This window comes from Spermophilus citellus (assembly GCF_964194105.1).
Source record: "Spermophilus citellus genome assembly, chromosome: 3".
In the NCBI taxonomy this organism is placed as follows: Eukaryota; Metazoa; Chordata; class Mammalia; order Rodentia; family Sciuridae; genus Spermophilus; species Spermophilus citellus.
This window is the reverse complement of record NC_138184.1, coordinates 22,903,431-22,927,787: the sequence shown is the minus strand read 5'-3', so window position 1 is coordinate 22,927,787 and position 24,357 is coordinate 22,903,431. Positions and strand designations below refer to the sequence as shown.

Genomic DNA, 24,357 nt, shown 5'->3' with positions numbered 1-24,357 from the left:
CACTTGCCTACACTCACTACTCATGGATCAAACCACTCTCTTCCTTGGAAAAGAAAAGTACTTCATAAATCTAACCACTGTTATAATTTACACACTGCCACTCTTCAATTCTACTTTAAAGAAGTTTCTGTATAAAGTAGATAGAGATTTTGAGTGCAGAAGAATCCCTAGTGTGGAGTATTTTGTAAATGGAAAAGGTGACTGATGGTTTTGCAAAGTACTTACAGCTCCGTGTTTCAGGTGGCTATGCCTTTGATGAGCACTCCATTTCTTTCCCCAACTCTTTCCCCTAACTCAGTCTCAAGGACTCTACCTCTTTCAGACTGATGCCAGGTATCATGGAGATCAAAGCCAGAGGTCGAGGCCAAAGCAATATGTGACAGATATTATAAGGAAGGATTCAGAAAGATGATAGCATTAAAAGACAGTGTTAAAGATTATGAAAAAATTAAAACCAATGATCTATTGGCACAGTAGCCAACGGAAAAAAAGATAATTAGAAAACATTTGTATTAAGGAGTTTTCTTTTAAATACCCCTAAAAATATATCTCATCACTTGTGATAAAGGAGAATTTCTATTATCTGGGCTTTTAACTTCTGATCCTTTTTATTAACCTACAATTTACAAGACATAGTCTTTTATAGACTGATATCACCAAGGTATTTATCTCTTGAAGAATTCCATAAAACTACCACTGTAGTTTTATATTCTCTGAAGACAGACTCTGTAGAAAAAAGGAAAAGCTAGAAAAAAATACAGTAACTCAAGATTCCCAAAGTACTTAAAATGCTTTTCTGTTAATTTAAAATGATTATAGATGAGCAAGTAAAAACAACAAGATAATACGAAGGCCATGTTAACTTACTGGCTTTATAATTTGGGTTGAACACTTAGTAACTAACAGATTTGTTCCAAGGATTGTGGAATTATTTATTAAATCATACTCGACAAGCCAAATACTTGACTGGCTTAACAGTGCATAAAAGACACCATATATCATAGTGATAACCCAGGGTCTAGGGATTCATTCTTGGCTCTGCTACTCTGACTCCTGGCAAGGTATCAAAACAGTTCAGTTCAACTTTAGCTCCTGCATATATCTGAGCTAGGATGCTACTATTTGATATACCTCTCTTGTAATTTTACCAGGCTTTTAAACATCACAATGAATTCATATTGGTTATGTGCCTTTCTCTTGATCTATGAAATCAGCTGAGTCAGTTGGCTAGGAGAGAACATCAAATGAATTAGGCATGTGGAGACATATCACATGAAAGCACTCAATAAAACCACATCTCCTTCTGTCCTTAGGACATGATACTAACTAAGCACAGGTTAGACTTCAGGCCCAACTGAATTTTTCTATAGCCAATGAATATACCTCTGATTCTTCAAATCACCTCACAATTCCATGTTAACAGTTATAAGGGAAAGCAAATGAGAAAGTTTATATGATATACATACATGTTTACATGTATCTTAGTACATCAAATGTGTGTGTGTGAAAAAACTTCCAATCCATTATTTCTAGAAAGCTAGCCCCTCCTGCTGATGAAGTCTGGACATGAAAATCTGCACCCTACTTGGCCTGCCCTAGGATGCACCTCAGGGAAGTGCTTTCCTTAGACAGAAGTAATTTCCCAACTAATGCTAAGTCTTTGCTTACTATGCCTCTCTTGCCTTCCCTTAGGATTTTGTGATCAAATCCTCTCTTGACATTGGTCATCCCAAGTTGGCTTTTGGTAGTCTTGAATAAAATGTTATTTTTAAAAAGATAATACTCATCAGAAACAACAAAGAGGAAAGTGTAACTTGGAGTAGGATTGTTCAAGATGTAAGAAAAGTGATTCACTACCTGCAAAGCCAGGCGTACAACGCTGGATGTATACGTCAGTATTCCATGCAAAATATCAAGCAGGGAAAATAGCAGTGTGGCTGCCATCTCATTGTTGTTTTTATTGTCCACATCCAAGCACAGTGTGGCAGTTTCAGTGAATAGATTACAGACGTGACTGACAAGTCCTGAGGATAAAAAAAGGAAAAAACACTCATCATAAAACAATGTGTCACATGAACCAGACAGAGAGGCATTCTTACTCTATGTTGCATAAACTTCCAATCCTAAGCAATATACTTAACCATATTCACTGGGCAAGCTATTTAAGATCCAAGTGATTCTGATGCAAGGGTTCCCAAAACACACTTAGAGAATAATCAGAGGATTCTGACACTGAAGGAAAAAGTGTTATTCACAAACATGCTGTCCACTGATTCCCCATTGGAGGTCAGCATTCTTCAATTAAAAAATTAGGGACCATGATGGCACCCATTATCTCATGAGGTCTATAAGTAGTAAGTGGGTTATTTCCAGAAGATAATGCAAAAAAGCAATTTTTTTCTCATGAATTTCAACAATGTAAGATTAATAATGATTTTAAGAAATTTAAAATTTAGAAATTGCCATGTCCTATCATTTTGACTCTGCAAACCTATTAAAAGTACAGCTGGTTCTCATCAACTTTTAGTTTTATGTTATCTGCCATAACAAATACATTTTCACATTTTGGTAACATTATTATTTACGTTTAACTTGGCATTTTTATTGTTATTATTATTTAGCATTAGCCTTTGAATTTATAAAAGTGAATGAGATATAAATGTGATTAAAATAAAATGATGTAAACCTAAATAATGAATAAGACCTTGGGCACCAGTGAAACATCAACATCTTCTTTAAAAATTTTTTTTCCAAAGACAATGTCTTACACAAGCAGATTATGGGAGAGAATGGTAAAGAAATACAACATGTATTGAAAGCTGGATGGCATTCGATCCACAATCCATTTGCCCCCAGCCCCCAGGTCAAATGAATGGAAACCCTGCCAGCCACAGCCATTCAAGCTTTGGCATCTCTTCCAGACAGCGCATATTGTTGCTTCCAGCAAACCAATCTAGTTTTCTTGTCAACTATAAAAGCAACTAGTTGTCATTAAAGGCAAAGACACACCAAAATTACAAAGTCATCAAAACTGTACTCCTTGTGGCAAAAACAGGTATAAGACACAATTAACAAGGTGCTTTAAAAAAAAATTGAGCCCTAAGGTTGAAGATAAATACACTTGAAGAGAAAGTAGAATGAATTATTGTCAAAGTCTCTTTATTAAATGACAAAGTCTTATAGCACATATCACCAATGACGAAGTGCAGAGAAACCAGGCATGACCAGGCATTCTCCATACAGCTATTATGCATCACTTTTGTGCATGCTATGAAATAGTACTTGTCATCCCTGAGATGCAGATGGGGTAGAAAGACTTTAAAATGAAGTATTTGGTAAGCATGTACTGCAAGAGAATGTGTATCCCTTCTGGGGTTCCTGAGGAATTTATAGCATATCATATAGAAAACTGGTGGTGTCCAGCTTGGAGCAGCAGAGAAGGAAGTGGCTCTTCAGAAAGCAGAGGTGACCCATGAGCAGCCATCTACATACAGCTTGAATCAGAGTAAACCACTGGCAGGCCACAATGTTCTCCCCATGTTCATTCAGTTTTATATCAGAACATCCTTCCTTAAAAGGATGAATGCAATCAAATCCCTTCTGGGAAGGGAAGACTTTCCAGCCTGCTACGGGAAAAAAATAAGGCAAGAAGTGCCCAGCTCTGATTTTGCACACTGAAGTCACCAGCTTCCCCGGGAAGGTGTTCAAATGAGATTAGAAGTATGAGGCAAAAATCTTTTTCACTATAGTGATAATGCCAGAAAGAACCACCAATATGATTTTAGGTGACCAATCTCAGCCACATTTTCAGTTTTCTTCAGAGCCAGAACTTTCACTTAGGGTCAATATATATGTTTTTCATGTCTCAACTATTTATTACAAAAACAAAGAAAGTCAGAGACAGTTCAGTAAAATGAACCCTTTTTTCAACAATTATCAACATTTTGTCAATCTTGTTTTATCTACTTGCTAATAAAACTATTTTAAAGCAAATCAGATACTCTTTATTTCTTCTGTAAATACTTTAGTATAGCTCAACAGATAAAACTGTTTGACCTGTACTGTCATTACCACCTAATAAAATTATTTTCTTAATATACAAAATACATTATGTTCAAAACATTTATCATTGTATAAAATGATTCTTTTATACAATGGAATACTCTAAAAAGGAATGAACTGCTGATTCCCACAACAATAATGGACAAATCTCTAAAACAATGCTGAGACACAGACCCTAGAAACAAAGAAAAAGTCTACAAATTGAGTGATATGAACATATTTGTTTAAAATTTCAAAGAAAACCCGTCTTTGTTGATTTATATCAGAACAGCACTTGCTTCTGGGAGAGGCGCAGAATAGGATTTTCTGTGGTGACAGGAATGTTCTATATTTGATGGGATGCTGGTTACAAGCATGTATGCTTTTTTAAAATTAAATGAATTTTATATGTAAGATTAGCATATTTCACTGCATATAAATTATACTTATTACATATTATTTTTAAATGCAGAGTTAAAAAAACAGATTGTGATATACTAGAGAAATGTTTGAGAAGATAAATGAAGAGGTGTGTGTGGTTTTCCCTGGGATAATAAGAACATTAACTGAGCCCTTGCTGTGTCTGGTAGTACATATGCTTACTGGAAGAAATGGAGAAGTAAATTTTTTAGGAACTATAAGTTAGCTTTTAAAATATGCTGAGTTTGAGATAACAGAAGGGCATCCAAAGTGTTGATTTGCAAAGGCAGTTGGAAAGTAAGCCCTAAAGTCTATGTAGCAGTTCAGACTGGGAAAGGGGAGGTGGGAGATGACTGGAGAGAACAAAAAAGTTCAGAAGAGACAGGCAAGATTGAGAGGCAAAGACTGAGGACTGAGTAAATCCCAGAAATGGTCAGGGAAACAGGAAATGGAGGCACAGGTGCTAGAGCAGGAATCAGGATTATGTAAGGCCATGAATATCAAGGAATGATTAGAATTTAAAAAAGAAAAGGGGATGTCAAGAATGTCTAATTGAAGATCAGTAAGATAGAAGAATAGAAGGCCCAAGTTCACTACCCCATAGAAAGGCCAAACAGCAACTATCCCAAGAGAACACCTTAGTGAAAAAAAAATAAAAACAGACAATCTGCCTGAGACACCTTATGGTCCACAGAACTGAATAAAAACTGCATGAAAAGGGTAAGAGAAATGGTCTCACTGTGCATCACCCTTCTCCCTCTCCAAGTGGACACAGTGTCCAACAAAGAAGTTTCCCCCAGGGACAACAATTTACTATAAAGAGGGAAAAGAGAACCAGAGGTGAAATCCAGCTCTTCTACCTCTTTGAGATGCTTCTCAGGAAGCCCCCACCTATCCCACCTAATGAGGAACACAGGGATAAATGTCATGGTTAGACCACCAGGAGCAGAGTGGAAACAAAGAAGGGAGACAGACTTCACAGTAGTCAGCATGCAGATCTTGGTGGTAGTTCTATGTACCTGCCAGCATACTGCCCAGTCAGAAGTATATGTTGTCAAGCCCATCTGAAAAGCTCCACTGGTCAGTACTAGAAGTGGTGATTTCTACCTGGCTTGAATCCTTGAATATCAAGCCTGCAGGACCATCACTGAACCTTAACCTAGAGCTCCACATAAGGAGGGAGAAAACTATAGCAGCAATTTGTTGCAAAGAGCAGGGGTTAGATTTGCCATATCAAAAAGTTTAAAAGTGTTCAACCCAAAGTCCACCTTCAAGCCCTGCCTAGGCAGGGAGGCAAACCTCAAATATGCATATCCACTGAAGATAGCAATTGGCCCCATCCATCCCAATCAGTGAGTCCACCCAACCTCAGGGCACCTCCTGCACCTTGTCCAACTGATGAACTCAAACAGTGGTACCATCTAGCTAGAGAATATGCTTTGAGGTCAAGTTCAATCAGAGGCAGCTGTAGCCTGACTACAGAGCTCAGTCAGATAGCAGAGACCAGCCACCTGAACCATTCAAACTCAGAGCAAAGGCAGTGGGCCACACACTAGAGAAACTGGAAGCATACAATGCCTGCCTAGAGTCATTATCATTTAGTCCATCCAGAGTCACAGCTAAACTAAATAGTGAAGATCCTTGCCAAAGAATACCTGTAAAAGAAGAGGTAGCTATCTCCTCAAATGTGTGGACACCAATGCAAGAAACAGGATTACAAAGAATCAGGAAACCATGATGCCTCCAAAAGAAACCAACAGAACTCAAACAATAGACCCTAAGGGAGATATATAAAACAACACAAATGACTTAGAATGATTCTCTAATATTCAATGAGCAACAAGAATACAGTCATGGGCTGGGGTAGAGTGCTTGCCTAGCACTGCATATAAAAAAAACTAAAACAAGGGTATTGTGTTCATCTACAACTATAAATATTTTTTAAAAAGAATACAGTAATATACCACATAATATGTTCATTAATTATACACTATAAATATGACAGTGATTCCATAAGATTAAAATGGAATTTAAAAAATTCTGTTGCTTAGTGATATAACAACCATAGTAATATCTCAGCACAATGCATAACTCATGGATTTTTGGTGACACTGATTTAAACAAACCTAAAGCACTAATGGGAGTACAAAAGTATAGCCACTCACAATTATGTGAAGTACATAATACTTGATAAGGAAAATAAATGTCTATGTTACTGATTTATATATTTGCTATAGTATGCTCTTTATTATTATTTTAATGGGCTCCTTTTATTTATAGAAAAAAGTTAACTGTAAAACAGCCTCAGGCATGTTCTTCACTAGGAATCCCAGAAGGCATTGGTACCTTAGGAGATTACAGCTCCATTTGTGTTGGTGCCCCTGGAGACCTTCAGTGGGAAAAGATATGGAGGTGGGGGACAATGATACTGAAGATCCTTGTCCTATGTAAGCCTAGTCTAATGTGTTTGTGTCTTAGTTTTTAACTAGAAAATACTATATAATAAGTATATAAAAACTTTTTTGTATAACTGTTCATGTGCATTTTAAGCTAAATGTTAATGTAAGAGCCATAAAATTAAAAATTACAAAGCTTATAAAATAAAAAGATACTATAATCTGAGACTAATTTATATTTGAAGAAAGAAAAAAAGCTTTGAATGAATATAGCATAGCCTAAGTGTACAATGCTTGTAAACCCTATGGTCATGCACAATAATGCCAAGGCTTTGACATTACTATTTCTAGAGCCACCCAAAGCAACTTCCAGTTCTGTAAGCTCCATTCATGGTAAGTGCCCTAGACAGGTATGCCATGTATTATGTTTTATACATTTTACTGTATTTTTTATGTTTAACGGGTTTAGTTACACATATATCATTGTGTTGCAAGTGTCTACAATATTAAGTACAATCTGAGAATCAATAGGCTATACTATGCTGTCTGCCTGTGTAGTACTACCTAGGTTTGTATAAATATATTCTGTGATGTTTGCACAAAAAAATTGCCTAATGATGCACTTTTTAGAATGTATCCCCAAAATAAAGAAATGCATGACTGTTTACAGTTTTCTTTTAAACAACTACATGAACTTTGGAAAATAAGACACAAAATGAGGCTAGAAAAAAATCCAATAGAAAGATTCAGTGAAAACCTAGATCAAGATGAAGAATTAGTGAACTTGAAAACAGACCATTTGAAATGATCAAATCAGAGAAGCAAAAAAGACAGCAAGAGAATGAATAACGCAAATGAGAATTATGGGAGACCATCAAGAGGCCTAAATGTATAACAGAGATTCAATAAGAGGAAGAAAAACAGACCCTTATATGTGCCGGAATGGCTATGATCAAAAAAGAGATCAGTGTTAGCGAGAATATGGAGAAAGAAAACCCTTGTACTAGTATACTGGTAGGAATGTAAATTAGCACAGCCATTATGGAAAACTGTATGGAGGTTTCTCAAAGAATTAAAAATAGAATTACCACATAATCTAGAGATTATATTTCTTGGTATTTGCCCAAAAGATCTAAAATTAATATATCAGAGATGTCTGCATTGCCATGTTTGATATATCACTATTCACAATAGTCAAGTTATAGAATCAACTCAAGTAACCACCAACAGATGAATAAGAATGTGTGTGTGTGTGTGTGTGTGTGTATAGAATGAATAAAGAAATGTGATGTATGTACACAATGTAATACTAGTTCAGCCTAAGAAAAATAATAAATTTCTTGATTTGCAACACAGAATTGGAAAATACTATGCTAAGTGAAATAAGTTAGGCACAAAAAGTCAAATGTGTAATCTACAATAACTGAACTCAAAGAAGCAAAGAATAAGAGTGGTGTGGATACAAGATCCTGGGAGATGGGGAGATGCTGGCCCCAAAACACAAAATCTTAATTACTCAGGAGAAATAAAGCTTTTTCATCTTTATAGAACACAATGGTGAATTAAGGAAATAATGTATTGTACATTTCAAGGTCATTAAGTACATTTTAAATAATCTCATTACCAAAAAAGTATTAGAAGTTGTATGTTAAGTAACTTATTCAATGATTCCACTGTATCCATAAGTCTTAACATCACTTTGTTCCCATACATATAAATAACCATGATATCCATTTACAATTAGTTTTCTTAATTAAAGAAAAAAAGAAGAATGTCTATATAAGAGAATTCAAAGCCTGAGAAAAGTTCACTGATCTGGAAACTTTCAGGTCACAGAAGACTGTCACTGATAAAACTTGTTAGGTATTATGGACTGAAGTTAGACTTTAAGTTGCCAGAACTTCTTTGATGCAATTTTCCATATACCATCTAGATTTTTACATATTTGCTATTTTTCCAGAACTTGCCTATAAAAGAAGTTAGAAAATACAGATTCTTGGAAGGAAAGGAAGAGAACTTGAACCTACTTTTGCATAAGGCCAACAACATCAGTGATCCACAGTTCCTAAAGAATTAAAGGGAGGTTCCCTTGCCAAGCCTCACAGGATTTAAGGATTAGATTGCTAACATTGACAAAGTTGGCGAACAGGCTAATACATGATGTATTTTACACAAGTGAAGGAATAATTCTAAACATGAAGCTTTGCCAATCAAAGTAGCAACCTTTAATCTGAAGGTGTAGGGTAGGGGGCAGTAACAGTCTCCATACTATTTTTTATTCTTTTCCACAGATCAAGAGAAAGATACTCCACCCTCCAAACAGATGCTGTGAAGCTGAAGGATATTAAGCAGGCTTCACTCTGCAGAGTGAAAACTGTTCAAGGAATCAAAATGGCAGCAGAGATGGATGTACAAATCCTTCACCTTGGTCTTGCATTAAGAAGGCTAGAGATGTCAGGGGATAGCCAGGTCTGCATCCCTGGGAATGACCAAGATAGTCTTTTTTTATTTTTCCTTTAATCCCCCCTTTCTCCCTCTCCTCTCTTGATTAGATTCAGTCAGAGGTGGGAGGCAGTAACTATTCATGGTTTAGGTCAGCTCTGCTTCAGACCCTGGTAAAGGCACAGCCCCTTTTTATTCCTCTTGCTTCTTTCCACTGGTTCTAAATAATGCATACCTACTTGAGGTAAGAGGTACCCTTTATTGCATAATATTTTAAAGACTGAAGCTTAAACACTGAGGCAAATAAACAGGGTAAGCTGCAGCCAAAATTGTCTCGAGACCAGAAGACCAACATTTGTCTCCAGTAGCTAAAAGTAACACCCTGCATAGACCAGCATAATAAAATAGGATTCTGTGCAGTGCTTTCTTGTCATCTCCCTCAGAATTGTATAAAGGCATATGCGACAGCATTCTAGTACTCCAAGTCCCCTGGTCAAGTGCCATCATAACTACTTCTTAATACTTCATCCCAACATTTCTAAAGAAATTCATTAAGTCAAAGAACCCATGAATGATTTTGCATTAATTATAACTAACTCATCAAAAAAATCAAGAATTATTTTGTATTAATTACAAGCAAATCCCTAAAGGAATCATCCCCATAAGTTATTTTCAAGTGTTTAATGTTCCAGGAATATTAATGTGCATGAGTTGTTCCCAGCTCCGGTCACTGTGTCCTTTTTACATTATTACTTTTTTCAAAATGTGTAGGAGTAGAGAGCTAATTTAAGAGTATACTTTGAACTAAGCTTTTGAAAGTACTTCACTTTTGTAACGTTAATGATTTGAACACAACACTTTAAATCCGAATGCAACCACCCAAAATAGAATCTTTCTTTTGGATAATTTTACATTTACATCATGCAAAGATGTGGTCATTTCTTCTAGGGATCATTAAAGTCAACCTAAGCAGAACATCTGGAAAAGGAATATAAAAGCATCTGTAAAATTCAATGTAGGTAAGTCATTCTTACCCACATTGACCAACGCTTAACCACCAAAACCAGAACTTACATTAAATCAGCCGAGATAAAAGTCTGCTTTTAAAAGCAGAGAAAATCTTGGAGGGTGATGAAAGTGGCAATGCCCCTCTTGGTCACACTAATAGGGTTTAAGTGGAGGCAGGGGTGAGCTGTGGGGTTCTGAGTCATGCAGCATCCAAATGCACTCAACCTCTCCTGCTCAAAGGCCCATGAGCAGAAATGACCCAAATGAAAATACATCCAAATATCCCTGAGGTTTAATAATTTCCAAGCCATTTCACAGTAGATGATTGTGTCTGCTATTCCAGCCCTGTTAAGCATATGTCCAACATGCTCTCACAGGTTGGCTGAGGCACTTCGTAAGAGGCCACAGGTATCACACTGTGCTTGTTGCCAGGCCAACGTCCCTGGCTTTGATGCCCCTCACATATTTTCCCTTCCCACTTTGCAGTTTCTGTAGTTTTGGCTTCTTCATCTAAAGGCCTCGCCCCTCCCTCTGCCAAGCACCAGGGCTGGGAGTTTGCCTTTCCCCAGTCATGGGCGGGATATCAACAAGTTTAGCTCCATTGAGTGTGACTAGCTAGTTCACAAGTAAAGCAACTCACTGGGCATGTAATATGAAAGAATCTCATGGATCATGGGCTCCTTGACTATAGTCTGAGGCTAACGTTTTAATTATTTTCTTCCAACCCAAAGGACCTCTGTATTCAGAACTTTTATTTAAATCACTTTCCTAACAAAACTTTGTACATGAGAGTATTTTACAAAACAAACTGGCCCAGCTCCCTTCAGATAGCACAACTATCCCTGGAATCATATGATAAGCCCAATATATTATATTGAATTATTCCAAGTATGTAATGAATTCTGGGTACCTAACCTAAGAGACTGCAATGCCCTTTTCTGGTTTAAGAAGAGTCCCTAAATTTTAACTACATAAAATCTCTGTGGCCAAAAAGTGGCCCGAGTTGCATACTTTTTTTTTATTGGTTGTTCAAAACATTACAAAGCTCTTGACATATCATATTTCATACATTAGATTGAAGTGGGTTATGAACTCCCATTTTTACCCCAAATACAGATTGCAGAATCACATCGGTTACACATCCACAATTTTACATACTGCCATATTAGTGACTGTTGTATTCTGCTACCTTTCCTATCCTCTACTATGACCCCCCCCCTCCCCTCCCATCTTCTCTCTCTACCCCATCTACTGTAATTCATTTCTCTCCTTGTTTATTTTCCCATTCCCCTCACAACCTCTTATATGTAATTTTGTATAACATTGAGGGTCTCCCTCCATTTCCATGCAATTTCCCTTTTCTCTCCCTTTCCCTCCCACCTCATGTCTCTGTTGAATGTTAATCTTTTCTTCTTGCTCTTCCTCCCTGCTCTATTCTTAGTTGCTTTCATTATATCAAAGAAGACATTTGGTATTTGTTTTTTAGGGATTGGCTAGCTTCACTAAGCATAATCTGTTCTAGTGCCATCCATTTCCCTGCAAATTCCATGATTTTGTCATTTTTTAGTGCTGCGCAATACCCCATGGTGTATAAATGCCACATTTTTTTATCCATTCATCTATTGAAGGGCATCTGGGTTGGTTCCACAGTCTAGCAATTGTGAATTGTGCTGCTATGAACATCGATGTGGCAGTATCCCTGTAGCATGCTCTTTCAAGGTCTTCAGGGAATAGTCCGAGAAGGGCAATAGCTGGGTCAAATGGTGGTTCCATTCCCTGCTTTCCCAGTTATCTCCATACTGCTTTCCAAATTGGCTGCACCAGTTTGCAGTCCCACCAGCAATGTACAAGAGTACCCTTTTCCCCACATCCTCGCCAGCACTTGTTGTTTGACTTCATAATGGCTGCCAATCTTACTGGAGTGAGATGGTATCTTAGGGTGGTTTTAATTTGCATTTCTCTGACTGGTAGAGATGGTGAGCATTTTTTTCATGTACTTGTTGATTGATTGTATATCCTCCTCTGAGAAGTGTCTGTTCAGGTCCTTGGCCCATTTGTTGATTGGGTTATTTGTTATCTTATTGTCTAAATTTTTGAGTTCTTTGTATACTCTGGATATTAGGGCTCTATCTGAAGTGTGAGGAGTAAAAATTTGTTCCCAGGATGTAGGCTCCCTATTTACCTCTCTTATTGTTTCTCTTGCTGAGAAAAAACTTTTCAGTTTAAGTAAGTCCCATTTGTTGATTCTTGTTATTAACTCTTGTGCGATGGGTGTCCTATTAAGGAATTTGGAGCCCGACCCCACAATATGTAGATCGGAGCCAACTTTTTCTTCTATCAGACGCAGAGTCTCTGATTTGATATCTAGCTCCTTGATCCATTTTGAGTTAACTTTTGTGCATGGCGAGAGGAAGGGATTCAGTTTCATTTTGTTGCATATGGATTTCAGTTTTCCCAACACCATTTGTTGAAGATGCTATCTTCCTCCATTGCATGATTTTAGCCCCTTTATCAAATATAAGATAGTTGTAGCTTTGTGGATTAGTCTCTGTGTCCTCTATTCTGTACCACTGGTTCACCCGCCTGTTTTGGTACCAGTACCATGCTTCTTTTGTTACTATTGCTCTGTAATATAGTTTGAAATCTGGTATCGCTATACCGCCTGATTCACACTTCCTGCTTAGAATTGCTTTTGCTATTCTGGGTCTTTTATTTTTCCATATGAATTTCATGATTGCTTTATCTATTTCTACAAGAAATGCCGTTGGGATTTTGATTGGCATTGCATTAAACCTATAGAGAACTTTTGGTAATATCGCCATTTTGATGATGTTAGTTCTGCCTATTCATGAACAGGATATATTTTTCCATCTTCTATGATCTTCTTCTACTTCTCTTTTTAGGGTTCTGTAGTTTTCATTGCATAAATCTTTCACCTCTTTTGTTAGGTTGATTCCCAAGTTTTTTTTTTTTTTGAGGATATTGTGAATGGAGTGTTTTTCCTCATTTCTGTTTCAGAAGTTTTGTCGCTGATATACAGAAATGCCTTTGATTTATGCGTGTTGATTTTATATCCTGCCACTTTGCTGAATTCATTTATTTTAGTAGTTTTTTCGTAGACCCTTTTGGGTCTTCTAGCTATAGAAACATGTCATCCGCAAATAGTGATAATTTAATTTTTATGCCTTTAATTTCTTTTGTCTAATTGCTCTGGCCAGTGTTTCGAGAACTATGTTGAACACAAGTGGTGAGAGAGGGCATCCCTGTCTTGTTCCAGATTTTAGAGGGAATGCCTTCAATTTTTCTCCATTCAGAATGATGCTAGCCTGAGGCTTAGCATAGATAGCTATTATAATGTCGAAGTAAGTTCCTCTTATCCCTAGTTTTTCTAATGTCTTGAACATAAAGGGATGCTGTACTTTGTCAAATGCTTTTTCTGCATCTATCGAGATGATCATATGGTTCTTATCTTTAAGTCTATTGATGTGGTGAATAACATTCATTGATTTCCGTGTATTGAACCATCCTTGCATCCCAGGGACGAATCCTACTTGTTCATGGTGCACAATTTTTTTTGATATGTTTTTGAATCCGATTCGCCAGAATTTTTTTGAGGATTTTTGCATCTAGGTTCATCAGAGATATTGGTCTGTAGTTTTCTTTCTTTGAGGTGTCTTTGTCTGGTTTCAGAATCAGGGTGATGTTGGCCTCATAGAATGAATTTGGCAGAGCTCCCTCTTTTTCTATTTCCTGAAATAACTTGAAAAGTATTGGTATTAATTCTTCTTTAAAGGTTTTCTAAAACTCCACTGCATACCCATCTGGTCCTGGGCTTTTCTTGGTTGGTAGTGTTTTGATGGCTTCTTCTATTTCATCCATTGATATTGGCCTGTTTAAATTGTGTGTATCCTCCTGACTCAGTCAGGGCAAATCATATGACTTTAGAAATTTATCGATGTCTTCACTATCTTCTATTTTATTGGAATATAGGTTTTCAAAATAATTTCTAATTGTCTTCTGTATTTCTGTAGCATCTGTTGTGATACTTCCTTTTTCATCCCGTATGTTAGTAATTTGAGTTCTCTCTCTTCTTCTCTTCGTTAGCATGGCTAAAGGTCTGTCGATCTTATTTTTTCGAAGAACCAACTTTTAGTTTTGTTAATTTTTTCAATAGTTTCTTTTGTTTCAATTTCGTTGATTTCTGCTCTGATTTTAATTATTTCTTGCCTTCTGCTACATTTGCTGTTGTTTTGCTCTTTCTTTTCTAGGGCTTTGAGATGAAGTGTGAGCTCATTTATTTGTTGGTTTTTTCTTTTTTTGAGGAATGACCTCCAGGCGATGAATTTCCCTTTTAAAACTGCTTTCATTGTGACTCATGGATTCCGATATGTTGTGTCTGTATTTTCATTTATCTCTAAGAATTTTTTGATTTCCTCCTTTATGTCTTCTGTAACCCATTGTTCATTCAGTAACATATTGTTCATTTTCCATGTGATGTAGGATTTTTCCTTCCTTCTTTTATCATTGATTTCCAGTTTCATTCCATTATGATCAGATAAAATGCATGGTATTATCTCCACCCCTTTATATTTACTGAGGGTTGCCCTATGGCATAATATATGGTCTATTTTTGAGAAGGATCCATGTGCTACTGAGAAAAAAGTATACCCACTTGATGATGGTTGATATATTCTATATATGTCAGTTAAGTCTAGGTTATTGATTGTGGTATTGAGTTCTATAGTTTCTTTATTCAACTTTTGTTTAGAGGATCTGTCCAATGGTGAGAGAGGTGTGTTGAAGTCACCCATAATTATTGTGTTGTGGTCTATTTGATTCTTGAACTTGAGGGGAATTTGTTTTATGCACGTTGCAGCACCATTATTTGGTGCATAAATATTGATAATTGTTATGTCTTGTTGGTGAATGGTTCCTTTTAAATGTATATAATGTCCTTCCTTATCCCTTTTGATTAACTTAGTCTTGAAGTCTATTTTATTTGATATTTGGATGGCCACCCCTGCTTGCTTACGAGGACCATGTGCGTGGTATTTTTTTTCCCAACCTTTCACCTTCAGCCTCTGTATGTCTTTTCCAATCAGATGTGTCTCCTGGAGGCAACATATTGTTTGATTTGTTTTTTTAATCCATGTTACCAGCCTATGTCGCTTTATTGGAGAGTTTTAGCCATTAACATTTAGAGTTACTATTGATATATGGTTTGTACTGCCAGCCATGTTTGATTATTTCTTTCTTTCTTTTTTAAATTTAGTTTGTTTCTCCATGATTATCTTTCCCCCTGCCCTCTGTCTTTACCGAGGCACTTCCCACTGATTATTTTGGTTATTGATTTTCATTTCTTCCTTGTGTAGTGTTTAGCTCAAGACTCTTTGCAATGCTGGTTTTCTGGCTGCACATTCTTTTAGCTTTTGTTTATCATGAAAGATTTTTATTTCGTTGTTGTACCTGAAGCTTAATTTTGCTGGATACAGAATTTTTGGTTGGCATCCATTGTCTTTCAGTGTTTGAAATACGCTGTACCAGGATCTTCTCGCTTTCAGCGTTTGTGATAAAAAATCTGTTGTTAACCTTATTGGTTTACCCCTGAATGTAATCTGCCTCCTTTCTCTTGTAGCTTTTAATATTGTCTCTTTGTTCTGTATATTGGCTATCTTCATAACAATGTGTCTTGGCGTTGGTCTACTGTGATTTTGTGTGCTCGGTGTCCTGTATGCATCTTCAATTTGTATATCTGTTTCCTTTTTTATTTCTGGAAAGTTTTCTGTAATTATTTCATTCAGAAGGCTACTCATTCCCTTGGTTTGAATCTCTGTACCTTCCTCTATCCCGATGACTCATAAGTTTGGTTTTTTTATGTTATCCCATATCTCTTGGATGTTTTTCTCGTGATTTTTTTTTAATTTTTTATTGATTATTTAAAGCATTACATACCTCACGATATATCATCTTTCATACATTAGACTCAAATTGTGTTTTGAACTCCCATTTTCACCCCAAATATAGATTGCAGAATCACATCTGTTACATATTCACATTTTTACATAATGCCATATTAGTGTCTGTTGTATTCTGCTACCTTTCCTAACCCCTACTATCCCCCCTCCCCTCCCCTCCCCTCCCATCTTCCCTCTCTATCTCCCCTGCTGTTGTTCAATTCTCTCCCTTTTTTTTTCCCTCCCCCTTGCCCCTCATAGCCTCTTATAATTTTATGTATCCTTGAAGGTCTCCTACCATTTCCATATGCTTTCCCTTCTCTCTCCGTTTCTCTCCCCCCATTCGTCTTTGTTTACTGTAGTCTTTTCCACATGCTCTTCCTTCCTGTTCTGTTCTTAGTTGTTCTCTTTATATCAAAGCAGACATTTGGCATTTGTTTTTTAGGGCTTGGCTAGCTTCACTTAGCATAATCTGCTCTAATGCCATCCATTTCCCTGCAAATTCTATGATTTTGTCATTTCTTAGTGCTGCATAATATTCCATTGTGTATAGATGCCACATTTTTTTTATCCATTCATCTATTGAAGGGCATCTAGGTTGGTTCCACAGTCTAGCTATTGTGAATTGTGCCGCTATAATCATTGATGCAGCCGTATCCCTATAGTGCGCTCTTTTAAGGTCCTCAGGGAATAGTCCGAGAAGTGCAATAGCTGGGTCAAATGGTGGTTCCATTCCCAGCTTTCCCAGGAATCTCCATACTGCTTTCCAAATTGGCCTCACCATTTTGCAGCCCCACCAGCAGTGTACAAGTGTACCTTTTTCCCCACATCCCCGCCAACACTTGTTGTTGTTTGACTTCATAATGGCTGCCAATCTTACTGGAGTGAGATGGTATCTTAGGGTGGTTTTGATTTGCATTTCTCTGATTGCTAGAGATGGTGAGCATTTTTTCATGAACTTGTTGATTGATTGTATGTCCTCCTCTGAGAAGTGTCTGTTGAGGTCCTTGGCCCATTTGTTAATTGGGTTATTTGTTATCTTATTGTTTAATTTTTTGAGTTCTTTGTACATTCTGGATATTAGGGCTGTATCGGAGGTGTGGGGGGTAAAGATTTGTTCCCAGGATGTAGGCTCTCTATTTACCTCTTTTATTGTTTCTCTTGCTGAGAAAAAACTTTTTAGTTTAAGTAAGTCCCATTTGTTTATTCTGGTTGTTAACTCTTGGGCTATGGGTGTCCTATTAAGGAATTTGGAGCCCGACCCCACAATTTGTAGATCGTAGCCAACTTTTTCTTCTATCAGACGCAGTGTCTCTGATTTGATATCTAGCTCCCTGATCCATTTTGAGTTAATTGTTGTGGATGGCGAGAGAAAGGGATTCAATTTCATTTTGTTGCATATGGATTTCCAATTTTCCCAGCACCATTTGTTGAAGATGCTATCCTTCCTCCATTGCATGCTTTTAGCCCCTTTATCAAATATAAGATAGTTGTAACTTTGTGGATTAGTCTCTGTGTCTTCTATTCTGTACCATTGGTCCACCCGCCTGTTTTGGTACCAGTACCATGCTGTTTTTGTTACTATTGCTTTGTAGTACAGTTTGACCTCTGGTATCGCTATACCTCCAGATTCACACTTCCTGCTTAGAATTGCTTTTGCTATTCTGGGTCTTTTGTTTTTCCATATGAATTTCATGATTGCTTTGTCTGTTTCTACAAGAAATGCCGTTGGTATTTTGATTGGCATCGCATTAAACCTATAGAGAACTTTGGGTAATATCGCCATTTTGATGATGTTAGTTCTGCCTATCCATGAACAGGGTACATTTTTCCACCTTCTGAGATCTTCTTCTATCTCTCTCTTTAGGGTTCTGTAGTTTTCATTGTATAAATCTTTCACCTCTTTTGTTAGGTTGATACCCAAGTATCTTATTTTCTTTGAGGATATTGTGAATGGAGTGGTTTTCCTTATTTCCATTTCAGAAGTTTTGTTGCTGATATATAGGAATGCCTTTGATTTATGCGTGTTGATTTTATAACCTGCCACTTTGCTGAATTCATTTATTAACTCTAGCAGCTTCTTTGTAGACTCTTTTGGGTCTGTTAAGTATATTATCATGTCATCCGCAAATAGCGATAGTTTAATTTCTTCTTTTCCTATTTTTATGCCTTTAATTTCTTTTGTCTGTCTAATTGCTCTGGCTAGTACTTCGAGAACTAAATTGAATAGAAGTGGTGATAGAGGGCATCCCTGTCTTGTTCCAGATTTTAGAGGGAATGCCTTCAATTTTTCTCCATTCAGAATGATGCTAGCCTGAGGCTTAGCATAGATAGCTTTTATAATGTTGAGGTAAGTTCCTGTTATCCCTAGTTTTTCTAGTGTTTTGAACATAAAGGGATGCTGTACTTTGTCAAATGCTTTTTCTGCATCCATCGAGATGATCATGTGGTTCTTGTCTTTAAGTCTATTGATGTGGTGGATAGCATTTATTGATTTCCGTATATTGAACCATCCTTGCATCCCAGGAATGAATCCTACTTGATCATGGTGCACAAGTTTTCTGATATGTTTTTGTATTCGATTCGCCAGAATTTTATTGAGAATTTTTGCATCCAAGTTCATTAGAGATATTGGTCTGTAGTTTTCTTTCTTTGAAGTATCTTTGTCTGGTTTTGGGATCAAAGTGATGTTGGCCTCATAGAATGAATTTGGAAGAGCTCCTTCTTTTTCTATTTCTTGAAATAGCTTGAAAAGTATTGGTATTAATTCTTCTTTGAAGGTTTTGTAGAACTCCGCTGTATACCCATCTGGTCCAGGGCTTTTCTTAGTTGGTAGTCTTTTGATGGCTTCTTCTATTTCTTCTTTTGTTATTGGTCTGTTTAAATTGTGTGTGTCTTCCTGTCTCAATCTGGGCAATTCATATGCCTTAAGAAATTTATTGATATCTTCGTTATGTTCTATTTTATTAGAATATAGGGTTTCAAAATACTTTCTAATTATCTTCTGTATTTCTGTAGCATCTGTTGTGATATTGCCTTTTTCATCCCGTATGTTAGTAATTTGAGTTCTCTCTCTTCTTCTTTTCGTTAGCGTGGCTAAGGGCTTGTCTATCTTATTTATTTTTTCAAAGAACCAACTTTTAGTTTTATCTATTTTTTCAATGGTTTCTTTTGTTTCAATTTCATTGATTTCTGCTCTAATTTTAATTATTTCTTGTCTTCTACTACATTTGCTGTTGTTTTGCTCTTCCTTTTCTAGATTTTTGAGGTGTTGTGTGAGTTCATTTATTTGTTGGTTTTTTCTTTTTTTGAGGTAAGAACTCCAAGAAATGAATTTCCCTCTTAAAACTGCTTTCATTGTGTCCCATAAATTCCGGTATGTTGTGTCTGTGTTATCATTTGACTCTAAGAATTTTTTCATCTCCTCCTTTATGTCTTCTATAACCTATTGATCATTCAATAACATATTGTTCATTTTCCATGTGATGTAGGATTTTTCCTTCCTTCTTTTATCATTGATTTCCAATTTCATTCCATTATGGTCAGATATGGTGCATGGTATTATCTCCACGCCTTTATATTTACTAAGAGTTGTCTTATGGCATAATATATGGTCTATCTTTGAGTAGGATCCATGTGCTGCTGAGAAGAACGTGTATCCACTTGATGATGGTTGATATATTCTATATATGTCGGTTAAGTCTAGATTATTGATTGTGCTGTTGAGTTTTATAGTTTCTTTATTCAGTTTTTGTCTAGAGGATCTGTCTAATGGCGAGAGCGGTGTATTGAAGTCACCCATAATTATTGTGTTGTGGTCTATTTGACTCTTGAACTTGAGGAGAGTTTGTTTTATGAACGTTGCAGCTCCATTGTTGGGTGCATACAAATTGATGATTGTTATGTCTTGTTGGTGGATGGTTCCTTTTAACAGTATATAGTGACCTTCTTTGTCCTTCTTGATTAACTTAGGTTTGAAGTTGATTTTATTCGATATGAGTATGGCCACTCCTGCTTGCTTCCGAGGGCCATGTGAGTGGTATGATTTTTCCCAACCTTTTACCTTCAGCCTGTGTATGTCTTTTCCTATCATATGAGTCTCTTGAAGGCAGCATATTGTTGGATTTGTTTTTTTGATCCAGTTTACTAGCCTATGTCTCTTGATTGGTGAGTTTAGGCCATTAACATTTAAGGTTACAATCGAGATATGATTTGTATTTCCAGTCATGCTTCTTTATTTATTTATTTTAGTTTGGTTAGTTTTGCTTTTTGGTTATTTTCCTCCCCCTTTACTAAGATACTTCCTGCTGTTAGTTTTGGGCACTATTTTTCACATCCTCTTCTTGTAGTGTTTTGTTCAAAATGCTTTGCAGAGCTGGTTTTCTTGCTGCAAATTCTTTTAGCTTTTGTTTATCGTGAAAGATTTTAATTTCATTGTCAAATTTGAAGCTCAATTTTGCTGGATATAGTATTCTTGGTTGGAATCCGTTATTTTTCAGCGTTTGAAATACGTTATTCCAGGATCTTCTCGCTTTCAAAGTTTGTGATGAGAAATCTGTCGTTAACCTAATTGGTTTACCCCTGAAAGTAATCTGCCTCTTTTCTCTCGTAGCTTTTAATATTCTCTCCTTGTTCTGTACGTTGGCTATCTTCATAATTATATGTCTTGGGGTTGGTCTATTATGGTTTTGAATGTTTGGGGTCCTGTAGGCTTCCAGGATTTGGCAATCCATTCCATCTTTCATCTCTGGGAAGTTTATTTCATTTAATATGCTGTCCATTCCTTTGGTTTGAATCTCTGTGCCTTCTTCTATCCCTATGACTCTCAGATTTGGTTTTTTTATGACATCCCATATCTCTTGAATAGATTGCTCGTGGGAATTAAGCATCTTTTCTGTGTTGACTATATTCTTTTCAAGTTGATAAACCTTGTCTTCATTATCTGATGTTCTGACTTCTACTTGATCAAGTCTATTTGTAATATTCTCGTTTGAGTTTTTAATTTGGTTTATAGTTTCCTGTAATTCTAGGATTATTGTTTGATTTTTTTTTTAATATCTCTATCTCCTGGTAGAGCTCGTTCTTTGCCATTTGAATTTGTTTGTTTAATTCATTTTCAAAATATATTTTTATTTCTTGGACTTGCTGTCTCATGTCTTCTCTAATATTCCTTTCCATTCGAGTTAGGTATGCCTTGAGTTATTTCCCTATACCTGTTTCTGAAGTTTCTATGTCCTCCTGTAGAATTGAGTAGTCTTGCATTGTTTGTAATCCTTTTTTCCCTTGTTTTCTCATGTTGTCCACGTTACTTTCCAGCTCTTTTTGATTGTCGTGTTTCTGCTCTCCTCTATAGATTTGTTTTGTTTCTGTATTACTCTGATGTCTCTCCTTTGTGTTGTTGAAGTATGACTGCTAACGTGGATTCCGCTGGGAAGGAATTCCGACGTTCGAGCTCCAGTGACGACACTACTCTGCTATGACGGGCCCCAGTCTCCTTGCCGGGGTGCCCTAATGGGGGGGTGTGACTGGACTGTCTCTGTGGTTTCAGCTCCCGGTCGTGGCAGGCGGGTAGACTCCAGCCGCCCAGTATCACAGGCCGCGGGCAGGTGATCCGTCACCAACGGGAGGGCGTTCTCCTACCGCCCAGTTACGCGGGCAGTGGGTGAACTGTCGCCGGTGGGCCTGCAGTTTACAGCTGCCCAGTCGTGAGGGCCTTGCCTCTAGGCTCCTGGTTTCTCCTGCTAGCCTTGGTTTCTCCTGCTAGACCAGATTTCCCCTCAGTGATGATTCTCGGCAGTTCAAACTGTACTCTGTGCCTGTTTTGTTGTTGCAATCTGTCGGACAGTGGCGGTGATACTTCAGCTGTCCAAGATGGTGGCCGCTGGTTACCTTAGTGGAGTGTCCCTTGTGGGGGGTGGGGCTGTACCGCTTCCGTGCGGGCTTGGGCTTGGCTGGTGGGATACCACCGTGTCGCAGCCACTTAATTCCCTGCTGACTAGTTAACCCCTTCTCTGGGGCGCCACGCCTTCTGTAGCCTCGGGGCAGGCCGCGCGTATCAGACAGCCTGGATCTCCGGGGTCACACCGTTGGCTTTTGGGATCCCCGGCACTCTATGGTTTTGATTTTTTCTGCTTGCCCCTCCCCCAGCTCTGGCTAGACAGGTTTTGTTTTGGCCGCTGATGGGAGGGGGGGGTTGGGGGTCAGGTGCCTCTAGCTCTCCTTTAGTCTTCATGCAGGCTCACTCTGATAGTCCCTCCCCCTGAAAGTCTAGGAGAGATTTTAAGCGAAATCCCCCTATGTATGGGGGCTGAGCTGGGTGACACACACCTGTTTGTTGTTGCAATCTGTCGGCGAGTGGCGGTGGTTACTTCAGCTGTCCCTTTCTCGTGATTTTTTACCAGCCTTTCTGAGTTGGCTAGACTCTTTTCAAGATGATATATTTTATCTTCATTATCTGACATTCTGGCTTCTACTTTTCCACTCTGTTAGTGATACTCTCAATTGAGTTTTTAATTTGGTTTATCGTTTCATTTCTAGAATTATTGATTTTTTTATAATCTCTATCTCCTGATAAAGATGCTTAACTTCTTCTTTTATCTGTTTATGTAATTCATTTTCAATGTGTTCTTTCACTGTTTGGATTTGCTGTCTCGTATCCTCTTTAAGGTTCCATTCCATCTGTCTAAGGTATTCCTTGAGTTCTTTATATGACCATTTTTCTGATGACTCTAGGTCCTCCTGAGTATTTAAGCTGTCCTTCATTGTTTGTACTCCTTTTCTTACTTGCTTTCTTATGCTCCTCATGTTACTTCTTGTTCTGTTTGACTGTTGAGTTACTGTTTACTCTTATAAATTTATTTGATGCCGTCGCCGCTGGTTTCAATGAAGTTATCTCCTCCGCCCATGACGTCAGTTCTCTGCCATGGTGGTATCCCATGCAAACGGTGTCTGTTCGTTCCCTTTGCCGGGTGACCAATGCAACTGGTGGGTCCTGACTGTGTCTCCCAAGCCCTGTTTCAATCCTGTGGCCACTGCCTATGAAGGCTCAGTTGGCTTTTACCTCTGGAGGATGAAATCGTTGCTTATGAGAACAGGATGAAAAAGCTCAATGTGGAATTAAAAAAACTGCAGGGCTTCCATCAGCAGAGTGAGTTAGAGGTGAGGAGAAGCCTGGCGCTCAAGCCGCCTCCCGATAGGAGTCCACAAGGTCACAGTTGGCATCCAGAATTGTTTAGTGCTAAGCATGCCCCCCGAGTTGCATACTTGAGAATAAAAAGATTTAGAGAATGAACTCAATTATAAAATCCCAAAATGAGAAGTTTGTTAACACACAAGGTATTTTTTGCACTGAAGACAGACTCATTTTGATTACTCAGCTAACGTGGCTTAGGACTGCCTTAAATATACCTGGAACAATTTTGTGAGAATATAGAAACAATTTTGTGAGAAGTGGATTATTAATTTCATTGGGAAAGGTACCGGGAACTGAACCCAGAGTTCCTTTACCACTGAGCTATATCCTTAGCTCCTTTTTTATGTTTGATTTTGAGATAGGGTCTTTCTAAATTTCCCAGGCTGGCTTCAAACATGCACTCCTCCCGTCTCAGCCTCCTGAATCTCTGGGATTATGTGTGTGTACAACTGTGCTGACTAGAAGTGGACACTAATTTCACATCTAAAATTTAAAACATAATGTTGTTCATGATCAATTAAAAAGACAAATTCTATTAACTCAAAGGTATACAAACTTGTTTTCCCACTTCTGCCAAGGAATGGATGAGTAATAAATGATTGATCATATATTCTAATACTCAGGAAAGCACTAGAATGAGAGGGGTGCAGCGGCTGGGGATGTGGCTCAAGCGGTAGCGCCTCGCCTGGAATGCGTGCAGCCTGGTTTGATCCTCAGCACCACATACAAATAAAGATGTTGTGCCTGCCAAAAACTAAAAAATAAATATTAAAAAAATTCTCTCTCTTAAAAAAAAATGAGAGGGGTGCAGAGGCAGGAAAAGAAATCCTCTGGTGGGGAGGATCCCTTAGCAGCAATACTGCTTGGGTTTTGCCCTGAAAGCCTGCAAGCTTTGTCTAATTTA

The 24,357-nt window shown here is 37.6% G+C and overlaps 1 protein-coding gene across 1 annotated transcript in view; it reads right to left on the bottom strand.

Moving 5' to 3' along the window:
- Positions 1-24,357, bottom strand: part of ULK4 (unc-51 like kinase 4) — a 536,768-nt gene that overhangs the window by 167,240 nt on the left and 345,171 nt on the right. The window contains exon 33 of the mRNA XM_081284376.1: positions 1,858-2,024. Within this exon, the coding sequence (XP_081140502.1) occupies positions 1,858-2,024 (167 nt within the window). The remainder of the gene's footprint in view (positions 1-1,857; positions 2,025-24,357) is intronic.